Source organism: Pundamilia nyererei, unplaced genomic scaffold, assembly GCF_000239375.1.
Source record: "Pundamilia nyererei isolate P.nyererei 1_Seehausen unplaced genomic scaffold, PunNye1.0 scaffold00035, whole genome shotgun sequence".
Taxonomy (NCBI): Eukaryota; Metazoa; Chordata; class Actinopteri; order Cichliformes; family Cichlidae; genus Pundamilia; species Pundamilia nyererei.
This window is the reverse complement of record NW_005187436.1, coordinates 3,077,931-3,098,859: the sequence shown is the minus strand read 5'-3', so window position 1 is coordinate 3,098,859 and position 20,929 is coordinate 3,077,931. Positions and strand designations below refer to the sequence as shown.

At 38.7% G+C, this 20,929-nt stretch overlaps 5 protein-coding genes across 6 annotated transcripts in view; 3 read left to right on the top strand and 2 right to left on the bottom strand.

Moving 5' to 3' along the window:
- The window catches only part of idh3a (isocitrate dehydrogenase (NAD(+)) 3 catalytic subunit alpha), a 7,087-nt gene extending 1,811 nt beyond the window's left edge, over positions 1–5,276 (top strand). Inside the window, exons 2-11 of the mRNA XM_005730155.1 lie at positions 133–195; positions 324–407; positions 605–719; positions 1,019–1,206; positions 2,833–2,966; positions 3,048–3,150; positions 3,262–3,326; positions 4,061–4,145; positions 4,265–4,417; positions 4,509–5,276. Coding sequence (XP_005730212.1) covers positions 133–195; positions 324–407; positions 605–719; positions 1,019–1,206; positions 2,833–2,966; positions 3,048–3,150; positions 3,262–3,326; positions 4,061–4,145; positions 4,265–4,417; positions 4,509–4,592 — 1,074 coding nt within the window. The 3' untranslated portion in view covers positions 4,593–5,276. The remainder of the gene's footprint in view (positions 1–132; positions 196–323; positions 408–604; positions 720–1,018; positions 1,207–2,832; positions 2,967–3,047; positions 3,151–3,261; positions 3,327–4,060; positions 4,146–4,264; positions 4,418–4,508) is intronic.
- Positions 5,277–5,909: 633 nt separating this feature from the next.
- Positions 5,910–10,731, bottom strand: acsbg1 (acyl-CoA synthetase bubblegum family member 1). Its single transcript, XM_005730011.1, has 14 exons — positions 10,583–10,731; positions 9,890–9,957; positions 9,536–9,804; positions 9,341–9,429; positions 9,068–9,188; positions 8,914–8,994; positions 8,675–8,824; positions 8,310–8,486; positions 7,860–8,041; positions 7,510–7,743; positions 7,162–7,379; positions 6,852–6,991; positions 6,444–6,690; positions 5,910–6,276 (listed from the first exon to the last, which is right to left on the bottom strand). Exons 1-14 carry the CDS (start codon positions 10,615–10,617, stop codon positions 6,200–6,202), a joined length of 2,088 nt encoding a protein of 695 aa, XP_005730068.1. The 5' UTR covers positions 10,618–10,731; the 3' UTR covers positions 5,910–6,199.
- A 214-nt stretch (positions 10,732–10,945) lies between these two features.
- On the top strand, positions 10,946–14,311 carry dnaja (DnaJ heat shock protein family (Hsp40) member A). 2 transcript variants are annotated; one of them, XM_005730009.2, is made up of 8 exons: positions 10,946–11,478; positions 11,826–11,967; positions 12,425–12,599; positions 12,706–12,810; positions 12,897–13,124; positions 13,221–13,451; positions 13,573–13,673; positions 13,779–14,311. In XM_005730009.2, exons 2-8 carry the CDS (start codon positions 11,836–11,838, stop codon positions 13,992–13,994), a joined length of 1,188 nt encoding a protein of 395 aa, XP_005730066.1. In that variant the 5' UTR covers positions 10,946–11,478; positions 11,826–11,835; the 3' UTR covers positions 13,995–14,311. The 2 variants fall into 2 exon arrangements, with proteins under 2 accessions (XP_005730066.1, XP_013765558.1); XM_013910104.1 differs by having other exon boundaries at positions 10,946–11,497.
- A 67-nt stretch (positions 14,312–14,378) lies between these two features.
- rps27l (ribosomal protein S27 like) lies at positions 14,379–16,700 on the bottom strand. Its single transcript, XM_005730010.2, has 4 exons — positions 16,598–16,700; positions 16,026–16,134; positions 15,134–15,244; positions 14,379–14,583 (listed from the first exon to the last, which is right to left on the bottom strand). The coding sequence occupies exons 1-4, from the start codon at positions 16,601–16,603 to the stop codon at positions 14,555–14,557; spliced, it is 255 nt and encodes an 84-aa protein (XP_005730067.1). The 5' UTR covers positions 16,604–16,700; the 3' UTR covers positions 14,379–14,554.
- A 1,024-nt stretch (positions 16,701–17,724) lies between these two features.
- On the top strand, positions 17,725–20,685 carry LOC102215434 (ras-related protein Rab-8B). The gene is made up of 8 exons (XM_005730008.1): positions 17,725–17,961; positions 18,502–18,562; positions 18,665–18,725; positions 18,821–18,898; positions 19,049–19,138; positions 19,252–19,317; positions 19,411–19,461; positions 19,557–20,685. Exons 1-8 carry the CDS (start codon positions 17,838–17,840, stop codon positions 19,647–19,649), a joined length of 624 nt encoding a protein of 207 aa, XP_005730065.1. The 5' UTR covers positions 17,725–17,837; the 3' UTR covers positions 19,650–20,685.
- Positions 20,686–20,929: the final 244 nt, after the last annotated feature.

The window sequence follows — 20,929 nt, the reverse complement described above, 5'->3', positions numbered from 1 at the left end:
CTCAAGACATCTGTTCAGTTCACCTCACACTATACACAGACATGTTTTCAGTGCTTTTTCTTATTTCCATAAATAAACAGCAGAATAGTGTTGGGAGGAAAAAAATCAATTTGTGTTTTGTGTTTTTCTCAGTTGTCACAGGTAGTTGGGGCTTTGAAGAATGAGACTCCACAATCCAGGACTTTCATCCGTGGGGTATTTATTTTTCCTTGTAAAACTACAGACTTTTTTGTGTGAAGGTTTTTTCTGTAACTTCGAGGTTATATTAAATTTGAACTACCTCATCAGTGTGCAATAAAACTTGTGTTTGTCCTGCCTCACAGATTCAGACTGTCACTTTAATCCCCGGTGATGGGATTGGTCCAGAGATCTCCAATGCTGTCATGAAGATATTTGAAGCAGCTAAAGTTAGTACTGAAAAACAGTTAAAAAAAAAAGAAAATCATTAACATGCATATTTATTTTTGAGATTTTATCAGAGAATAATATAATGCTTGAGCACTGATACCACATAAATCATATAACAATAGAAATATGATTAGTATAATTGTAGATAACAAAGTTTCTGGGAAAAAAGAATGAATTGAATGTCCTTTTGATATAGGCACCTATTCGGTGGGAAGAGAGAAATGTTACAGCCATTCAGGGACCTGGTGGAAAGTGGATGATACCTCCAGATGCCAAAGAATCAATGGACAAGAACAAAATTGGCCTGAAAGGTAACCTGATTGATTTATCTATATGGGGTTTTTTTTTTTTTTTTTTTTTAAGGCAAAGTTAAACAGTAGGACAGTTCTAGGTAATGGTGTGTATATTGGGAATATGTACTAATCTCTTTATTCCAGGAACTTCACTCTCATGTGTTCCCACATCAGCAGCTTGGAAATTAAATTTTATTAGGGGCATTAATTAATTTGGCATGCTTAAGAGAGAAAAACTTCCAAACCAATCACCAGGTTTTTAGATATATTCTTTTGGTTTGACATGAAATATTTTTGAATTCTTTAACAATCTAAAGGCCCTTTGAAGACACCAATAGCTGCTGGCCATCCCTCCATGAACCTGTTGTTGAGGAAAACCTTCGACCTCTATGCTAATGTGCGGCCCTGCGTGTCCATTGAGGGCTACCAGACCCCCTACACTGATGTGAACCTGGTCACAATCAGGGAGAACACCGAGGGAGAATACAGTGGAATTGAACATGTTGTAAGACCTTTATTAACATTACCTTTTGACAAGCTTTCTTGTAATTTCTTTAAACAGTTTTCAGGAATAGTTCTCTAGGCTTCTGGAAGAACATTCAAACCTTTTCTTTGGATGTTGGTTGAGATGATCCTACACTGCTTCAGAAATGTTGCGGTCCAGGCTCTGAAGAGGCCAGTCCATGACCAATAGTGTTCCACTGTTTGTTTTTTCCTACCCAGTATACATTTACTGCATTGGCGGTGTGTTAGAGTAGATTTTTCCCATATCGTATCATTTGCAATTATACCGGTATAAAACTTTTACATCAAATAAAAATGTTATATCATGATATCATTGCTAAAGCAGTGACACTTGCATAACATCCCTGGTGTGGGCATCTGCAAGACACGCTTGGGCACATTAGAGAAAGAGTCAATCTCGGCCTCTGGTTATAATTTACTGCAGAAAAAAAACAGAGCTTCTTAAAAAAAGAAAACATTTCTGAAAATTGTTTCCACAAATGTTGGAAGCAACAAACACATTTCACCACTTGGGTACAACTTGAATACAAATGAGGAAAAGGTAAGTTTTGCAAGCCAAAAGTAAACAAATGTCTCAACTGAACATTGCTTGCTAGTTACACTCCATATGATAGAAAGAGAAATGACTGAAATTACCTCTTAATAGGCCACAGTTATGATGCCAGTCCAAATATGGGGAAAAAGGCCTTAAGCAAGTGGTTAAAAAACTCGAGCCCAGCTACATCACCCCAGGTAGAAAATATTGTTCAGTTTTATTATTTGACAGTATTGTGCAGCTACTCATGAGTTACAAGGTTTAGTTACTGCTACATTAGTTGTTGTTAAACTAAAGGGTTAAGCAGTTATTTATACTTTACATTTCCTAGGAAAACACTCCATGGGTTACTTTTGTGCTCATATTTAACTTGTCTCAGGGTCACAGGTGGGCTGGAGGCCATCCCGGCTGTCATTGGCCAAGATGTGATATGTACTCTGGATGGGTCCCAAGTGTGTCACAGGGCAAACACAAAGAAACAGACAACTATTCGCAATCAAATTCATTCCCAAGGGCAATTTAGAATCACCACTTACCCTAACTTCACTAATTTCATGTGTGGGCTCTTTCTGGGTACTCCTGCTTCTTAACAAAGTTTAAAGACAACAAAACACTCCTCTGAAAATGGTCGGGGACAAAGACTGAACATTGGCTGCTTTTTCACACATTTTCAGTCCAAAGATACACTTTGAAAGAAAACTCAAAGAACTACTGGTCAAGACCACTTTAAACATCTAAAGTAAAATATAAATTACCTAGCAGGGACCATATCTTCATTTAGGTTTGACAGCATTTCTTTAAGATAACAGCAGATGGCATAAGCGTGAATTGAGACTGGGGAAGGCCTCAGAAGGGATTGGCGGTGGGTCTCAGGCCACTAATGAGAGGTGAATTAATTTTGAAACAGGCAGGATAGGGCACGAAAACAATAACAAACAGCTTGCAGTGCAGGAGGTTTATATATGAGGTGTGGTCCCACTCCTGAAACTTGGATAAATTATCTCCAAGTAATGAGGGGTGGCATTTGCACAGCACTGTAGTCGTGTTCACTCTTCATTCTTTTTATTTCAGATTGTTGATGGTGTTGTACAGAGTATTAAGCTCATCACCGAACAAGCCAGCAAACGCATTGCAGAGTACGCTTTTGAATATGCAAGAAACAATCAGAGAGCCAGTGTTACAGCTGTTCATAAGGCGAATATCATGTAAGTATATTTTAGCACAAGTTAAGTCATTTGTCATTGTGAAGCTGCTTGAAACTACATTTTTCTCTTTTTTTCATTTAGGCGCATGTCAGATGGACTTTTCCTACGAAAATGTAGAGAGGCCGCTGAAAAGTACAAAGATGTGAAATTTACTGAGATGTACTTTGATACCGTGTGCCTTAATGTATGTCCCAATAGCTTTTGTGGTAAATTAGTCCGAATATGTTTTAGATGGCTATAAAAGAATGCTTTGCTGTATTTTTCTTTTAATTTCCTTATTCATCCAAACTTACAGATGGTGCAGGATCCCACACAGTTTGATGTACTAGTGATGCCAAATTTGTATGGAGATATCTTAAGGTACACAACTGTCACCAGTAAATCTTTTATGTTAAAATACTCATAAGAACAAGGCAAATTATGAGTCTTTTCTTTTGCACTTTATCAATCAAAGACGACATTTTTCAACTGTGGCTCACTAGGAAAAAGGGAGGTAACAGAATGAACAGGAGAGTGCTGAGGAGGTGGATCCTGACTGTTCTAAATGAAGAAAAAAGTGTAATTAAATCCTATGTTTTCATACCAAAAATACAGTAGTAGTACCTCTAAACCTAGTGTCTCTAACAAAAAACTAACACCTAACTGGTCCTTACAGAGGCAGCATGGTAAATGTAGTAAACCCTATTCTTGTAGCCAACACCAAACAAAACAGTGAGGAGTTACTCGAAGTCACAGCCTGGTTGAATGAAAATTGGATATCCCTTTAAACAGCTGTGATGATTCGTGATGCAGCTTGGTGGTGCATAAGATCAGACACTTGTCCAGCCTGTATCAACAGTGGTTAGGTGGAGCAAGAGCAATCCATGGAGGTACTTATTGTGAACAAGAATACTCCTGCACACACTAGTTAGCATACAAAACAGAGAGCTGAAACACACATGGGCGACAGCAAAATTGTCTGGAGTTGTAAAAAAGCAACAAAAATATTGACACAATATTAAAAATGTGATTGCTCATTCATGTTATGAATTTATGTTAAATCCAGTATATGTTTTATGAAATCTAAAGGTAACCCAATGTGTTTACCATTACAGTGATCTTTGTGCCGGATTAATTGGAGGTCTTGGAGTGACTCCTAGTGGAAACATTGGTGCAAATGGTGTGGCCATATTTGAGTCGGTATGGGGTCATTTTTGTAAAGTTGCAGATACATGATCAACATACAAGTTGCACAGAAAATCCACAGTCTATTTGTGTTTGTTGTTCTTTAAAAATATCAACTTCTTCTGTAAAATCAGGTTCATGGAACTGCTCCAGATATAGCAGGAAAAGACTTGGCTAACCCCACCGCCCTGCTGCTCAGTGCAGTCATGATGCTGCGGCACATGGGTCTTCATGGGCATGCCAAGAAGATTGAAAGTGCCTGTTTTGACACAATTCGAGACAGAAAGGTAATTACTTCTTTTCTGGAGAATTGCAGTTTGGGTTATATGGTGTACACCTGTTTTCTAATTTATAATGCTTATGTTATTCATCTTCAAGGTTCTGACCAAAGACCTGGGAGGGAACTCAAAGTGCTCAGAATTCACAGAAGCAATATGTCAGAGAATGAAGGATATGGACTAAAAGGACATTAGTGAGATATGTTTGTTAATTGTTAGGGTTTTGCCCACTTGACCATATCATGCTGTATCCGCACATTTCAACCAAAAAAGAAAAAACTACTCAGGAGTTTGAGATCCTGAATGTTTAATTTTTCTCTCTGCACAATCCAAACAACTGTGTTAACAGTGGTTTGTGTATATGGAATATGCATACGTGATTTTCCTGTGTATCAGTGGTGAATATTATCTATTTATTGGTGAAATGTGTTTAATGTATTTGACAATAGTATTTGAAGACACAGCCACAAATTCCACTTGACAAACAAATCATATGCTAAGAAGTCAAACTCTGCTTCACATTTAGTTGCTTAGATAATCCATCTAAGCAGAGATTTTTTTCACTAAATGTTTTTTGAAAACTTACTGTTTGCTTATGTAATTATTATAAAATTGGTATTACACTGACATGAGAAATGCCATAATTTTTATTCAGTGTTATTCAAATGACTCTGATAGCTGTTATAACTGATTTCTGGGTAGAAGCATGTCTTTCTCATCAATGTTATAAAGCACTTCCACCAATTTTCCTGTCAGGCAAGATGATTGGTATCACTTTAAAGAAGTCAAAATCAGTGTTGGTAAGGTAAAAGTTGCATTAAAATGGTGTAACTTTAAACTTATTAAATAAAATATCCTTTAAACACTATGTGTGGTTCTCTTTTTTTCATTCTGCAGAATAGATACAATAGTTTTGAGCCACCCCTCATTTCTTTATAGTATGCAGTGAAAATGGAAAATCAATTATTTTTTGAAATGTGCAAACTTACAAGGAAATACAGGATATAAGGCAAAAACAGTTTGTACAGTTCAAAATTGGTATGGCCACAACTTTCTTAAGCAAGTGTTCTTGTAATTTATTTAAATAGTCTTCAGGAATATTTCTCCAGGCTTCTTGAAGGATATCTCAAATCTCTTCAGATTTGATCTCTTTGTTTTATTCTGTGTCAAGATGATCCCACACTGCTTTAAGAACGGTTAGGACCAGACCCTTGGGAGGCCAAACCCAACTGAAAAGTGTATTTTGTTTTTGTTTCTGTCTAGGAATGCTTTTACTACTTTGGATCATTGTCATGCTGAAAAATGAAGCCATTGTCAAATACTTTCCAGATGCTCTTGGATTATGAATCAGACTCCAATAGTACACTTCTGCATTCATATTTCCATCCATTTTGGAAAGATCCTCCAACACCAATGGCTGAAATGCAGCCCCAAAACATGACAGAGCCTCTATCGTGTTTTTCAGATGGCTGCAGACACTCACTGTTGCACCTCTCTCCTGACCTTCATTGTACATAGTGATGATTTGAACCACAAGTGTCAAATTTGGATTCATCATACCTTAACACCTCACAATTTTTCAGCGCAGTTCTTGTATAATCTGATCACTCAAGAACACTTCAAAAAATGATAAGAAAGTTTGACTCATTGGAACCAAAATAAAAAGAAATGAGGGTTGGCTCAAGACTTTTGTGCTGTACTGTAATTACATTTTATGCATGTTCACAGGGGATGAGATGAAGGAAAATGACACATGATTTCATACTAACAGTTACACAGTAGAAAGTGACTTTATCCTTGATAAAGGCTCTCTATAACTTTGTGGTACATCTCTAAGACAACTGGACGGCGAAGCTTCATTGTAGGACCTGGAACAAGAAAATAGTTAATCATTTATAGACTCTCTGCAATGTGCAACTGATTCGATACAACTTGCACCTGTATTGTGTTACATGGTCTTGATATTATGGTATACCAGCATAAACCTTTATTGTATAGTATTAATCTTTTTTTAACACTGTTCTGCTGAATTTACCCAGTTCTCCTCCAGAAACAGAGAAGTCCTTTCTCAGAATGGTCCATTTTTGTATGCGTTGGGCGTTGGAGGTGGCTGCAGAGTTGACTCTGTCAATCCCCTTTTGAATTGCCTGGTACACTTCTTTGTCTTTTCCACCGGTTATGTCAGACATTTTGCTTGCTTGGCTGCCCAGCTGTCTGCAAAACTCCACAGCTTCCATACTGAGTTCCTCTGTTGGCTCCATGGTTTCGGTATTGCTACAACACTGAAAAACGGGATAAATCCCAACATCATATACATAGAAATTATGACATTAGGGTTAAATTGATCATTGTCACACCTGTAAGTGAGAAAGGCATTTAACAGTTCTCTTGTCACTATTCATGCTATGTTGCTGGAGAAATCAGAACAATTACAGCAGATTACCTTTAAGGTTAAAAGCATGGACAAAAACTTCTTTTTGTCTCCAATCAGCATGGCATTGCTGATGATGGGTAGCTCCTTCTTTACTGCTTCTTCTATGGGAACAGGTGGAACATTCTCTCCTCCAGCTGTGATGATCAACTCTAAATGCAAGGCGTAGACAACCTGACATTTCAGCTGTTTGTGACTCACTTCACAGAGAAAGAAGTCTTATTTCTGCCCAGAACACCATGCTCTTTCCACAGTGTGTGTCAGTGACCTAAAATGTCCAGTTACACTCTCACAATAGTTTTGTTTGATGGGATTATGCTACCTTTTATCCTTCCTGTGATGTACAAGAAACCCTCTTCATCAACCTTCCCCAAGTCCCCAGAATGCAGCCATCCATCTTCATCCAAAGCTTCTCTTGTTTTGTCTTCCATGTTGAGGAAACCCATGAAAATGTTGCGTCCCCAAAAGCAAATTTCTCCTGTCCCTTCACAGTCTACATTGGCTAATTTGTATCGACAGCCAGGCACCACTTTTCCACAGCTATAGGTCAAAAAAGGAGTTTTCTGTGTCTTAGACTTTATTACAATTCAAAACATAAGGACCACAAACACAAGTAATTTTTTACAATTCTTGATTTTGAAAAAAACATTTTTTTTTTTTTTTTTTTTACCTCGGCAGTTTATAAGCTTTTGGACCTGACATGAAGTGAGGTCCTGTGCTCTCGCTCATGCCATAGGCTTCATACAAGCGGATGTTCAGACCCAGGAAAAACTGCACGGTTTCACTACTGATCGGTGCTGCTCCTGAAAAGAACTTCTGACAGCAAGACAGGCCCAGCTCATTCCGAAGCTTCTGCAGCACAAGGCTGTCAGCCACGTAAAAAAGGAACGGTTTTTCATCATCCCTAATAAAATTGCAAATGAAACTTTTGAATGAAATCATCTCTTCTGGGAAAATTCATCTATTTACACGTATATGCACATTTTATAAATAATTATTGAGAATCAAAACTCTACTCACTCATGCGTACACTTTTGATTTGTTTCCTGGCTGACTGACATTGCCCATGTAACCAGTTTCTTTTTCAAATATCCACACTGACTAATCTCCTGTTTTATCTTCTCCATCATTTTCTCCCATACCCGTGGGACACCCATGTGGGATGTTGGGCGAGCCTCCCGAAGTGTAGTTATCAAGCTTCCCTACAGAGCAAATGTGCAAAATGTGAAAAAGAATGAACGGGGGGGGAACACCATTGTAGGTGTGGGAATTCAGTCTGCACAATACTGCATTTTTACAATATCTTATTCAAATGATTACCTCCACAATTACTAAAATGTTTATTTTTATCTGAGCCATGAAAGTGCACCTATTTTCATGTTAAACATCTTGTAGTACTGAATGCTGTCGAAATGCATATTCTTGTGGCACATGTTAGAATCACATGATCAAATATTTTTAACTACTTACCTTTAAGGCATCTGGCTGTGCAAAGTATACCAGCTCACCCCAGTGGATGCCTGTCCAGAGATCATAGATCTGAGCAGCAATGTGGCTGAGAGGCAGGTAACTCACTAGTGACTCCTGTTTCGTGTCGGCTGGCTGCATTTCTCCAGCCCTGCTGGCATGAATGGCCGTCCATGTGATCTGTAAATTCATTCAGTGCAGAAAATTGTTTGTTTTACCTCAAACAACAACACATTTCTGAGGTATTTCTACGTTTTTGCATTTGATCTTCTTCGCTTTCAAGTAGCTTGTCATAGTTACAATAATAAGATTTGTTAATAGACACATTAGGCATACAAGCACACATTGATAGCCACATGAAAGCTTACATTGTCATGACTGAGCATGACTCCTTTCGGCTTGCCTGTGGTGCCAGAAGTGTAGATCAGGACACAGCACTGGTTAGCTCTCTGACTGCTGATAATGTCATCCAATTGTTTTTCAGAAACATCCAGACCCAGCTCTATGAACTCCTCCCACTACCCAAAAGCAGAAATATACCATTTGGAACACAGGCTCAACAGTCATAGTGGTCTGTATCATTTTATGTGCTGTCCTGAGGACTTACAGAGTAGAGATTTGAGATCTTCTGCTGAACCTGTCCACTGTACTGCACTATGGCTTTTAAATTGGGTAGTCTGTCACATATCTGTAATAGCAAGGGAGAAGATGTTTTCGCTGTGGAATCAAACCCACTGCATGTGCATATCATTGTATAGTACCTGCAATATCTTCTCCAGTTGCTTCTGATTTTCTACCACAATAATGTTGGCTTTAGAGTCACTAGCCACATAATGGCACGCGTCCGGTGAGTTTGTGGCATAAATTCCTGTCATTATTCCTCTGTTACAGATGTAGGAGAAACAAAGAAGTTATTGAATGTCTCACTGCAACAGGAGAAATACACCTATATGGTATTTATGTGCAGTGATTGGCTGAGTTTGATTAGTGCTTAATCCAGGTCCAGTTGTTGATGTGTAATGTGCGCTTCTCACCCTGCCATGATTGCACCGACTGCAGAGAAGAACCATTCTGCTGAATTGAATCCTAGTATTCCCACTCCATGGAATCGCTCTAAACCCAGCTGCACACATTAACAAAGTTTTGGACTTTTCTTTGTAAAAGTCTGATCATTGAGAGTGTAGTCTAGCACGTACCTAAAATGTAATTAGTTCTTTTGTTTAATATACCTTTAGAAAGCTCTTGGCTGTTCTCCGGCACAACTGGTAATACTCTAGGAAAGTTATCTTTTCCCATTTGTTGTTGTTCTTGCTGGCAAGTGCATGCTTGTTTCCATATTTTTCAACTGAGGATTTAAACAACTGGTGAACTGTGTTGGGTTCCTCTGTACATCCTTCTTCTATTCTCAGCTTGACTGAACCTCTAGCATCAGTGGTCCAAAGAGAATGGGCTGGAGCAAGAGGTGTGCTGGAAAATGCCTGACTTACATCTATTTGTCCTGCGATAAGAAAAAAAATCATATCTGAAATGCAAATGAAATCACTGGGCACTAAAAGTCTTCTTATTCAGTGCTCATAACTCACCTATAAAGGTGAGCTCTTCACTATCTGTCTGCGTGTGTTCCGTAGTCTTCTGAGCTGGCAACATCACACTGAAACACACAGAGGAAACACGGGCTACAAGCACACTCGCACGCACTCCACCTCAAATTCTGGCAGGGGTTTCATTTTAGCTTTGTTGATCCAACACAATGCCAGGGCTTTGCCACAGGAAAAGCCCCTTGCTTTGTTTGTCAAAAAAAACAACAACTGTCTGCTCCCGCTCGTCAATATTGTTGTCATGGTAGATGGGGAGGAGCCATTGCAAATCAATATAAAGACTGATCCAAACATTGATCACATTTCTCTCCCAATTGAGATGACAATGTATTCAAAGGACAAAAATAATCAAAATCAATTCAAATTAACACATCTGGATGATTCTGGAAAAGCACATCCTTGATCACCATAATAAAAACACACATGAGTAAAATCTTTTTGAGGAATTGGGACTTGTGGACTCAGTGCCAAGGTTGGGTGCAAAACTATATTATAATATGAGGAACATTCATTCAATAACTCTGGCAGAAGTGACTAAGTGGTTAAACCATCACCACATTTATGCACTGTGCATGTATGCTGGTGAAAGTATTAGAAGCTATCTTACAGTTAAACTGTTAGAAAAAAGGTGAAGGCAGGTGAAAGAAACCAAAAAACAGTTCATCTTAAGTTGCTTACCTATCCTCAAGTTGATGATCGACCTTCTTTTCCATTCTGAACTTGCTCAAAAATGCTGCTTTCAAAACTTGGACGAACGTGATTTATGGGAATATACTGGATTAAGAAAACAAAAAAACACCAAACAAACTTGCAGTTCAGCAAGCCTTCCCAAGTCGCTAAAGGTTGTGAAACAAACAGGAAAGACCATGTGGGTAGTGCATTGGAATCAGTTGCTCAAGAACATGTCCTGAATTCAAATCACCTTCGCTTTTCACATGTAAAACAGCCTTTCCCAATTCACACAATGACACGTTCAAAACTTAATCACACCACTCTGCATTTAATTTTAATCAAGCTTAATGCACATGAGTTACAGGGTGAAACAGGCTTTAGCACTCCTAAAAATGTAATAAAATGTGGAATTTAGGAGCACCTAATCTGCAATAAATCTGTCAATAATAAACAACAAGTATACACATTTGTAGCTCACATAACAAATATTGCAGTTATTTGGGATGGAGTATTGTTTCTGTTTTGCCAGACGTGTGGGTGTAATTAAAGAATATTCTAGAGAAGGTTATATAACATTTACAAAGCAGGCTGTATCTTATTAGAGATCATACATGCTATATTTGTTCCTTTTTTTCTTGCCCTTGCCCCACTGGACTCATAGAGACATCTAAGGCAATGTAACCATTCGAAAAAGTAGGTCACGCTATATAAGAAGGAGATCTAGTAACCTCCACCCCTCCCTCGTCCCCCTACTCGGGTCCCTTCTAGACTCCTCTCTCTCCGCCAACGAAACATCCGGTCCCGCTTCTCGAAGCTCTCCAGAAAGTTCTGCACTGCAAAGCGGCTATAAGTACCTCCCACTTTCACTCCGCACTCTCACAGCATAGGCGACTCAAAGCTTGGTAAGGCAGCATCTGGAAAGTAAGGCATAAAGACTTCAATTTAGAATAATAATTATCATTGTCACGAAGAAATACCAGCAGTTTCATTTAAGGTTAACTATAGCTAAGGCGAATATGGGCGACATCCGTGTGTCTTTTAATGCCGGTTGTATTGCTTTCCCGTAACGTGTGAGGCATACTGAAATTTAGCAGTCCGTTATCGCTGGGTTTAACGAGATAAAACAGAGGTTAGCCCCTGTTTTGCAGCTAGCGTGCGGTTTGCTATTTGTTTAATATCAGCTGTCAGTGTGTTTCAGGCTGTAACCTTGTGTGTAACGTGTTCGTGGTGTGTGTTATTTCCTCTTTAGGACAGTCACCATGGTTCACGAAACCGGCTACTACGATCTTCTGAGTGTCGAACCCAATGCTTCACAGGATGAAATCAAAAAAGCCTACCGAAAACTTGCCTTGAAATATCATCCTGACAAGAATCCAAACGAAGGAGAGAAGGTGAGTTTTAAACGTGTTTTATTGTAGCAGTTCAGCCGTTTACGTGCTACTGTTAAAGCCGCTTCTAATTTTAAACCGGCTACTTTAAAGACCAGTTGGAACTTTCTGGAATGATCTATGCGCAGCTGACTGCGTGTGGCTACAGGAAGACCTGCACGCTTGAACTGACTTGATGTTTTTTGCTACTGTGCGAAAGTAATGTTTAACATTAAATGTGTTGTTATTGTATTCTATTTTATTCATCATTTATGTGACTTTTTTAAGTAGCATTGTCACAACACAAGTCGTACGTTAAGTAAGCCTAATAAAGGGTCGAAGCAAATAAACTAACACAAGTTATAATCGACTTACTATGACCTTGATGACTGAAAATCTACACAAACTCAAGTTATAGCTTTAGTGGAGTCACTCATTCTCGCTTTTAAAAGTAATTCAATTATTTGTTTTGTATCTGCAGTTCAAGCACATTTCTCAAGCATATGAGGTGCTGTCAGATCCAAAGAAGAGAGACTTGTATGACCAAGGAGGGGAACAAGCCATCAAAGAAGGAGGGATGGGTGGCGGAGGTTCTCCGATGGATATTTTCAATATGTTCTTTGGAGGTGGAGGACGAATGCAGAGGGAGAGAAAAGGTGAGGTGGCTCATTGAGTTTTCAAGCTAGATGCAGTTTGAAGTGATGTGTATTCCTGGCATTTATAACATGAATGTTGTGCTTTTTTTATTTATTTGTCCTTTAGGGAAGAATGTAGTTCATCAGCTTAGTGTCTCACTAGAGGAGATGTACAATGGTTCAACAAGAAAGCTCGGACTCCAGAAGAATGTAATTTGTGAGAAATGTGAAGGTGAGTACCAACTTAATTGGAGAAAGAAAAATACCAGTGTTTGGAATAATAAAGATATTTAATTCCTTTTTTCCTTCTCATCATAGGCTATGGTGGCAAGAAGGGTGCTTTGGAGAAGTGCACAAACTGCAAAGGAAGAGGAGTGCAAGTCCGGGTGCAGCAGGTGGGACCAGGCATGATTCAGCAGATCCAAAGCATGTGTCCAGACTGTCAGGGACAGGGCGAGAAATTTAACTCAAAGGATCGCTGCAAGAACTGCAATGGCCAGAAAGTAGAACGCAAGAAGAAAATCCTTGAAGTTCATATTGACAAAGGTAAAGCTCTCACCTATCTGAGACATTTGTATTATAAAAATGCTTTTCTTGTTGTTTTCAAAAGCAAGTTTAGCTAATGATGCGTCTCTTGTGCAGGTATGAAAGACGGTCAGAAAATTACATTTCATGGAGAAGGTGACCAGGAGCCTGGCCTGGAACCTGGGGATGTGATTATTGTGTTAGATCAGAAGGATCACCCAGTTTTCCAGAGACGGGACAATAACCTAATAATGAGGATGGACATCAAACTTGTCGAGGCACTGTGTGGATTCCGGAATACCATTCAGACTCTAGACAACAGAACGCTTGTTATCAGCTCACAACCAGGTAAGTGTTTGAATTCAGCTGACCTTGAGTGCTGGCTTTTCTGGTGACAGATTGTGAACAATGGTAATATAGATTCCAATTTTTTTTTAATTATTTTTTTTTTCTTCCTTCAAATCAACAGGTGAAGTCATTAAGCACAATGACGTCAGATGTGTTATGAATGAGGGCATGCCACTTTACAAAGAACCTTATGAAAGGGGACAGCTTATTATTCAGTTTCAGGTAAGTTGAACATCATTTCAACAGTGTAACACAATTCTGGATTTAAACTGAAGCCACAGGGTGGGAAAACGTTTTCAGGTCACTTGAATTCATTTAATCCTGCAGGTGGAGTTCCCAGAGAAAAACTGGCTCCCAGAACATCTGATGTTCCAGCTGGAAAGACTTCTTCCGCCCAGAGAGGATGTGATGGTCACAGATGACATGGAGGAGGTAGAACTAAGCGAGGCCGATTTGAAGTCACAACAGAAACACTACAGTGGTGAAGCTTACGAGGAAGACGATGACAATCCCAGAGGTGGCGTCCAATGTCAGACACAGTGATTGTAGTCAAAGTCTATATGCAGAGCATGTGGGTTTTGTTTTGCAAAAGGAAAGGTTTAACCCATGCCTTTGGTCCCTTTCACACTGTAAATTTGTGACATCACATTTAAAACTGTTGCCAATCCCTTTTCTTTTTCTTTTTTTTTTTTTTATTAAACTCGGGACACAAATATGCAAGTGGAGAAGGGTGCACCTAAAGTTGTCAGTGGTTTGTTTGTTTTTGTGCATGTTATGTTCTTTTTAAGTGTGTATTTTGTTTGTTTTCTGAAATTTACAGTACAAATTTCTTCATATGAACCTAAATGATGACTTGTGTGCTTTCTGTGAAGGTGAAATTCAAGTCAAATGCTTTTTTTGTACAATAAATACCCAGAATGCTTAAACTTTTTTATTGCTGTCTTTATTTACTGAGATTTGCGTATTAAATTCTGCCAGTAATTTTTTTTTTTGTCTACAAGTTAAAATTTGTATGATAACTAGTCATTGGACACCATTTAATCAATGGGAAGATTTATAAAAAGGCACTGCTTAAATTCAGTCATTAAGTTTCCAATGTCCATCTAATGTTGCTTCCTCCTAAAAGAGCAACCTGTGGAACAAAAAACACAATTACTTCATCTGTTTTCACATCTCATTTATGCGCAGTTCAAAGGCCCCAGTATACCTGCCACTGGTTGCATTGCACAGCAGTGGTAATGCATTACTGTTGCATCTAATTATGCTTACTGTAACAGCAGGCATCTGCTGCAGTATAGTGAGCCCACAGTATAACTACCTGATAACACCTCCACATCAGAGCTGATATGGAAACCAAAAAAGTATGACATATAAGACTATTCTTCTTTCAAAGGTTCTTTTTTCCCCGTAATGTTTTTCAAATTGTTGCAATATCTCTGAATCTGAGCTCCTTTACTGTTATTAAAACATCAGTAAAAACCACCACAATTGTGCACTAGTCTTCAACCCGGCTGCAGGGGTGATGACAATATTCCAGATTACAAAAAGCACCACTGATAGAAATGGTGGCTTTGTTGTACAGTACGTTTTGCCAGGTGCCACACAGCAGGTATAATGGTGCCCATACACTTACGATCAAGTATTTACATCTCTATTGGTACAGAATGTTCTGGATCTTTTACCCTCTGTTAGTCTGGCCTTTCCTCCTTTGGGCTGGCACAGCACTGTTGAGCATCCCACACAAAGTACCACAGTCTGTGCATGACTGAACACAGTGGTGATCTTGTAGCAGCCTGCAAAGAAATGGTGTTAAATATTTACTGTTACATTTCTGTGATTGCCATATATGTAAAACGTGATTAAAAGACAGCCATGGAACGTGTGAATAAGAAATGGCTTAAAATCACAGCAGCTGCATAACTTATTACTCTTCTATGAGGACTTGGGAGTACATGTGTATTTTCAACTAAATTAGATCCAATCAAATACTGTATTTGTGTGGGACACATTGCTAACTGTAAAGCAGATTTTATGTGAGCTTCCCAACTCCCTTTTTAAGTATATACATCTAGAATAAAATTACTTAATCTTTTTAATCACAAGTGTTCTCCTTCTTACCCCAATAACTTTTAAAACTATTATTTCAGTTGCCGCTCTGCATAGTTATCAATTGCCTTTCAGTGCAAATGAATCATCAACTGGCTCATGACATTTTGAGCTATAGTCAAAAATAAAAAGCAAATACTGAGAGTCGTCAGTCACCAGTTTCACTGGGTTTTTAGAGGTTTCTGAGCCTTTCCTTTTATCTCTGCCAATTTCACAAAAATCTGCTTGGCTTGTGTTTTTTGGTGACTTGCAATTTTCTACCATGGCCGTAGTAGGCAGCAAAAGACTGTAGCATATAAACCTGCAGGAGTGTGCTACTTTTCTTCCCAGTTGCTTTTGAAAACTAGATCCAATCAAAATGTGAGACACTATGTCCACATGTAGGATCAAAGGAAATAATAAAATGCTGTTAAGACCCACATAAAGAGGGACATCTGGTGACCATATAGTATAAACTTTATTGTATACCTGGGCATTTCACGTCCATAAAGTAGGAGTTGGGACTCTGAACAAGTCTTTTCTTTTTATGTTGTCGTCTCTCATGGTCAAGTGACGGGTGGAGAAGGTCTCTGGCCAACTGAAATGAAGGGAAAGGTCCAGTCAATTAAGTGGTATAAACCGTGTTTTAGCTTTTTAGCTCACTTTGGTAAACCTTCTTTTAAACATTAACTATTGCATTTACATCTTAAGTAAGCACCACAGTTGTTCGTGTGTACTACAGGTGATTCGTTAAACGCAAAAAATGCAGTCGTGAAAGTTTTCAGGCGATGACTACTTTTTGGTCCGACATGACTACGTTATAAGTTACATCACACAACTACTAGTTACATACCACGGTGTTTCAGCAAGTAGTCGCCACCCGTCGTCAGCTATTGTTAGCTAGCTAACCCCCACTCCATGTGTTGCTGCTGCAACAATGTCAACAACACAACTGCGAGGTTTCACGGTGTAAACACGGTAGGACATCGTCTCTGAAATGCACATATGGACCTACCATGTTGAAAAAAGCATACAAATTAATACGAAACTTTGTAACTTACAGGCATTTTCGCTGTGCAAATCTCTGCGCATACGTGCGCCGATTAAACAGATAGCATCTCAGAGCAGAGCAGCGGGGAATGACTCGAAATCATACAGTGTGCTGAAAATGGTGAAGAGCATGTAGAAAAATAAAATAAATAAAAAACAGAAAAAATAAAACTTGATTAGAGGTTTCCAAATATATTATATATATTTTATTTCCCCCCAAAATATATAATATTTTAGTATACTAAACATTTATAATATCTTCGTATTAGGGTTATCACTTAAAAAAATAAAATTATATATACACTAGTCAAAGGTTTGGGCACACCTTCCCATTTATTTATTTTTTTCTTTATTTTCATGACTATTTATGAAGATTGTAGATTCTCACTGAAGGCATCAAAACTATGAATGTATTGAACAATTATGTATTGAACAAAAAGTGTTAAATAATTCATATTTTTATATTTTAGATTGTTCAAAATAGCCACCGGTTGCTTTGATTACTGCTTTGCATACTATTTGCATTCTCTGAGCTTCATGAGGTAGTCACCTGAAATGGTTGTCCAACGAGATGTTGAGCACTTGTTGGCCCTTTTGCCTTCTCTCATCCCAAACCATCTCAGTTGGGTTTAGGTCAGGTGACTGTGGAGGCCAGGCCATGTGGCCCAGCACTCCATCACTCTCCTTCTTGGTCAAATAGCCCTTAGACAGCCTGGGGGTGTGTTTGGGGTCATTGTCCTGTTGAAAAAGAAATGATGGTCCAACTAAATGCAATCTGGATGGGATAGCATGTCACTGCAAGATGCTGCGGTAACCATGTCAGTTCAGTGTGCCTTCAGTTTTGAATAAATACCCAACAGTAGCACCCCCACACCATCGCACTTCTTCCTCTGTGCTTCATGGTGGGAATCATGCATGTAGAGGCCATCAGTTCACCTCAGTTGGGATATGTAAACCCAGCGGACAGCAATATCAGGAAGAAGGCACACAAGAAATCAAAAGTACCAGGGGCATTAGGAGCATTTCCAAAACTGGAAGTCTGTATCCAGAAGTGATGGTTAAAATCTAATTGTCCCTTTAAACTACAAAGCCCCACAATGCCAAGCGGGAACTGACGTCACATTTCTCGGCACCGGGCTGTCGCTAGTCTGCCCGGGTCTGCAACAGACAGCTGAGGGGTTTCCAGACGGGGGATCCCAGCTTCATTGCGGCCTTATAATATCGAAACGCAGAAGTCTGAAGTTTATTTCAATGGCGAAAACGTACGATTATCTCTTTAAACTCTTGCTTATCGGAGACAGCGGAGTCGGCAAGACATGTCTGCTGTTCAGATTCAGCGAGGACTCCTTCAATACCACCTTCATATCTACAATAGGTGAGTATTCTGCTGACGCCCCCCAAGGATAAATCTAATAAAACGAATGCCGGCATCCACATAGTCCAGCGTTTTACTGCATTGATCTGTCAGTAATAGAAGCTAGTGAATTTTTTCATGAAAGTAAGGAGAAGGACAAACGACCTAAAAGGGAAATAACTGCATATGAACCAGACAATAGGAGTGTGAGACTAATGGATAATGCTATTCTGTCCTTGAAGACTCGGATGCCCTAGCAGGGTTAAATACAGAATGAAATCAAAGCCACAGTCAAGACTTTTGACTTCTGTTACACTGTAGCCTTTATGCTGAAAACAGTATTGTGATAATTATGTTATAAACCTGATCGGCGCTGCAAATTTACACTGCAGCTATTTCTGCTTATTCCTCAAAATATGTTCCTCTAAAACGTGACACGAGATCACATTTTACCATTAATTGCAGAAATGCCTGGTTTCCTGTGTATGTGAGGCATGTGACAAACTGGATAGTGTAAGGTAACCGATTAAGCTTACGTGGCTCTTACTTGCTTTAATACAGGAATAGACTTCAAAATCAGGACAATAGAGCTGGATGGAAAGAGAGTCAAACTTCAGATATGGTATGTGTAATTTGACTGAGCTTTTTCCCTTTTTTTATTGGAAAGTCTGACTGACCTGCACTTTAACCTGCTGCCTGTGTTGTTGATTTGATGTGTAATTAGGGATACTGCGGGCCAGGAGAGGTTTCGCACCATCACTACAGCATACTATAGAGGAGCAATGGTTAGCTTTTTATTTCTCACCATGTTGCTATATATCTACCTTACCCTTGCACGTCGGGGTTCATAAATTGTTATTATTATTATTTTCCTTCCCAGGGTATCATGCTGGTCTATGACATCTGCAATGAGAAGTCCTTTGAGAACATAAAAAACTGGATTAGAAATATTGAAGAAGTGAGTTCCAAATTTAGTTATATTATTAGTATTTTTTTTGCAATTTAAATTCTGTGACTGTTAATTATAAGTAAATTATAGTTGTTTTTAATACTCATAGTATCATACTTTAAATAACCATAAATAATGAGTCTTATTTAATTCTGCCAGCATGCCTCGTCTGATGTGGAGAAGATGATCCTGGGAAACAAATGCGACATGACTGACAGGAGACAGGTGTCTAAAGACAGAGGTGAAAAAGTGAGTCTGAAGCTAGTCGTTACCAAAAAGCATGCATCAAGCTAATTCAGTTGAAGTTATTGCAATTTTCAGCGTTTGGCATAAATATAAATCTATGTTTTTATTTCACCTAGCTGGCCATTGATTATGGAGTTAAATTCTTGGAAACCAGTGCAAAGTCTGGCTTGAATGTTGAAGAGGTAAGCTGGATGTTTTACCCTTTACCATAAAGCATGACTTACACACAGTATATGTATGTGTAATATTTCTTTTTGTCTTTTATGTCACACAAGGCTTTTTATACCATGGGAAGAGACATACTGCATAATCTGAGCTCAAAGTCGGTAAGTTGAAGAAAGTTTCATTAATTAGTCGCTATCCCGTACTTTGTGTCACAGTCTGTATTTACATTTCTTCACCGTCAACTCTTTTCTTGTAGACTGACAACAGTGCTGGAGGATCAGGCAAACCGGTCAAGATCACAGAGAAAAAGTCGAAGAGAATTAAATTCTTCAAGTGCTCGCTCCTCTAAGCTGCTCACGTATGTGGCGTGACATTGGTGTTTTGGAGGGTTTCCGCCTTTTGGCCTTCCTCGCTGCGGAGGCGGCCGTGGTCATATAATCATGGGGCCTTATTGCCAGCTGGACTTACAGGTTCAGGGGAGGCTGAGATGCTACCCTGATCTGCTGACCAGACGAGGATCAATGACGAACGAGGCTTTATATGTGTTCATGCAAAAAGACTGATGCATGAATATCAGCAGTGGTTTGTAGCTCACCCTGCAGTGCCTGCTGACTGTGGACATGTCTGTAGGATGTCTTAAAAAATATCTGTTACAAATATTGGTCTCATAAATGGTAAATGAAGTATTTCATACAACGTAGCATCATTTTATACGCCCTACCTATTGTTACATTTACTATGACGATGCTGTAAGATAATCATACGGAGTTTCAGAATTGGTTGTAATTGTGTGAATTCATATATGTTAAGATTGTGGTATCCAGTGTTAATGCCATCATTTCTAATTGCACATGTGTGCCTATTTAAAGTCACAGTATTGCAATAGAAAGACAAAAATATGTAAAGAAAAAATAGCAACAACAAAAGAAAAAACAACCTACTGTTTTTTACTTATTTTTAATTGAACCTTTATTTGTACAGGGTTCTGTGTCAAAACAAAGCTGTGAAAGAGTTTGTTTCTTGGAAGCTTGTACTTAATACATATTGTTACGCAGTTGTCAGTATTTGCATGAAAGCTGTAGGGAGACCTCAGACTATTAAGCACACAGTATCTGAAATAGAAAATGTTTACAGACAGTATTTGAAAAATGTTGAGCATATATAGGAAGTGAAAGTTTTTGCTGTTCACATATTTTGTGTGTAATCACAAGTAGCAGTTGTGTTCTTGCTTTTATTTCCTCTTGAGATTGTAGACACAGAGCACTTTCCCTTCACGCGTCCAATATGAAAACACAACGACTGGAGAAAGCTGTAATGTGAATGATAGTCCTTGTAAACTACTGTATGTTACATCAGTGAAGAGTAAAAATGGAAAAGAAAGTGGATCTTTATGGGAATGTTGATTTTTTTTTACACAACTACACTGCATGGTTGAAAATGTATGGAAGCCCGTTTCTGCCACTAAAAAAAAAAAAAAAAGCTAGCATCCATAACTCGAAATTTCGAGTTATTTTCTCGAAATTTCGAGTTATTTTCTCGAAATTTCGAGTTATTTTCTCGAAATTTCGAGTTAGCTCTGCCAATCAAAAATATACGTGAATGAGGTCGCTTTCTTGTTACCCGGAAGCA

Coding starts and splice junctions, on each gene's coding strand:
- acsbg1 (XM_005730011.1), bottom strand. CDS start 10,617: ATGGAAAAGAAGGTCGATCATCAACTTGAGGATAG. Junction 9,189..9,340: donor GTCGGTGCAATCATGGCAGG/GTGAGAAGCGCA, acceptor CATCTGTAACAG/AGGAATAATGACAGGAATTT. Junction 6,277..6,443: donor TGTTTCTGGAGGAGAACTGG/GTAAATTCAGCA, acceptor TTCTTGTTCCAG/GTCCTACAATGAAGCTTCGC.
- dnaja (XM_005730009.2), top strand. CDS start 11,836: ATGGTTCACGAAACCGGCTACTACGATCTTCTGAGTGTCGAACCCAAT. Junction 13,452..13,572: donor TGTTATCAGCTCACAACCAG/GTAAGTGTTTGA, acceptor TCAAATCAACAG/GTGAAGTCATTAAGCACAAT. Junction 13,674..13,778: donor AGCTTATTATTCAGTTTCAG/GTAAGTTGAACA, acceptor TTAATCCTGCAG/GTGGAGTTCCCAGAGAAAAA.
- rps27l (XM_005730010.2), bottom strand. Junction 15,245..16,025: donor TATGGACGTGAAATGCCCAG/GTATACAATAAA, acceptor ATTTCTTTGCAG/GCTGCTACAAGATCACCACT. Junction 14,584..15,133: donor AAAGGCCAGACTAACAGAGG/GTAAAAGATCCA, acceptor TTTGTTCCACAG/GTTGCTCTTTTAGGAGGAAG.
- LOC102215434 (XM_005730008.1), top strand. CDS start 17,838: ATGGCGAAAACGTACGATTATCTCTTTAAACTCTTGCTTATCGGAGAC. Junction 19,139..19,251: donor CTAAAGACAGAGGTGAAAAA/GTGAGTCTGAAG, acceptor TATTTCACCTAG/CTGGCCATTGATTATGGAGT. Junction 19,462..19,556: donor ATAATCTGAGCTCAAAGTCG/GTAAGTTGAAGA, acceptor CTTTTCTTGTAG/ACTGACAACAGTGCTGGAGG.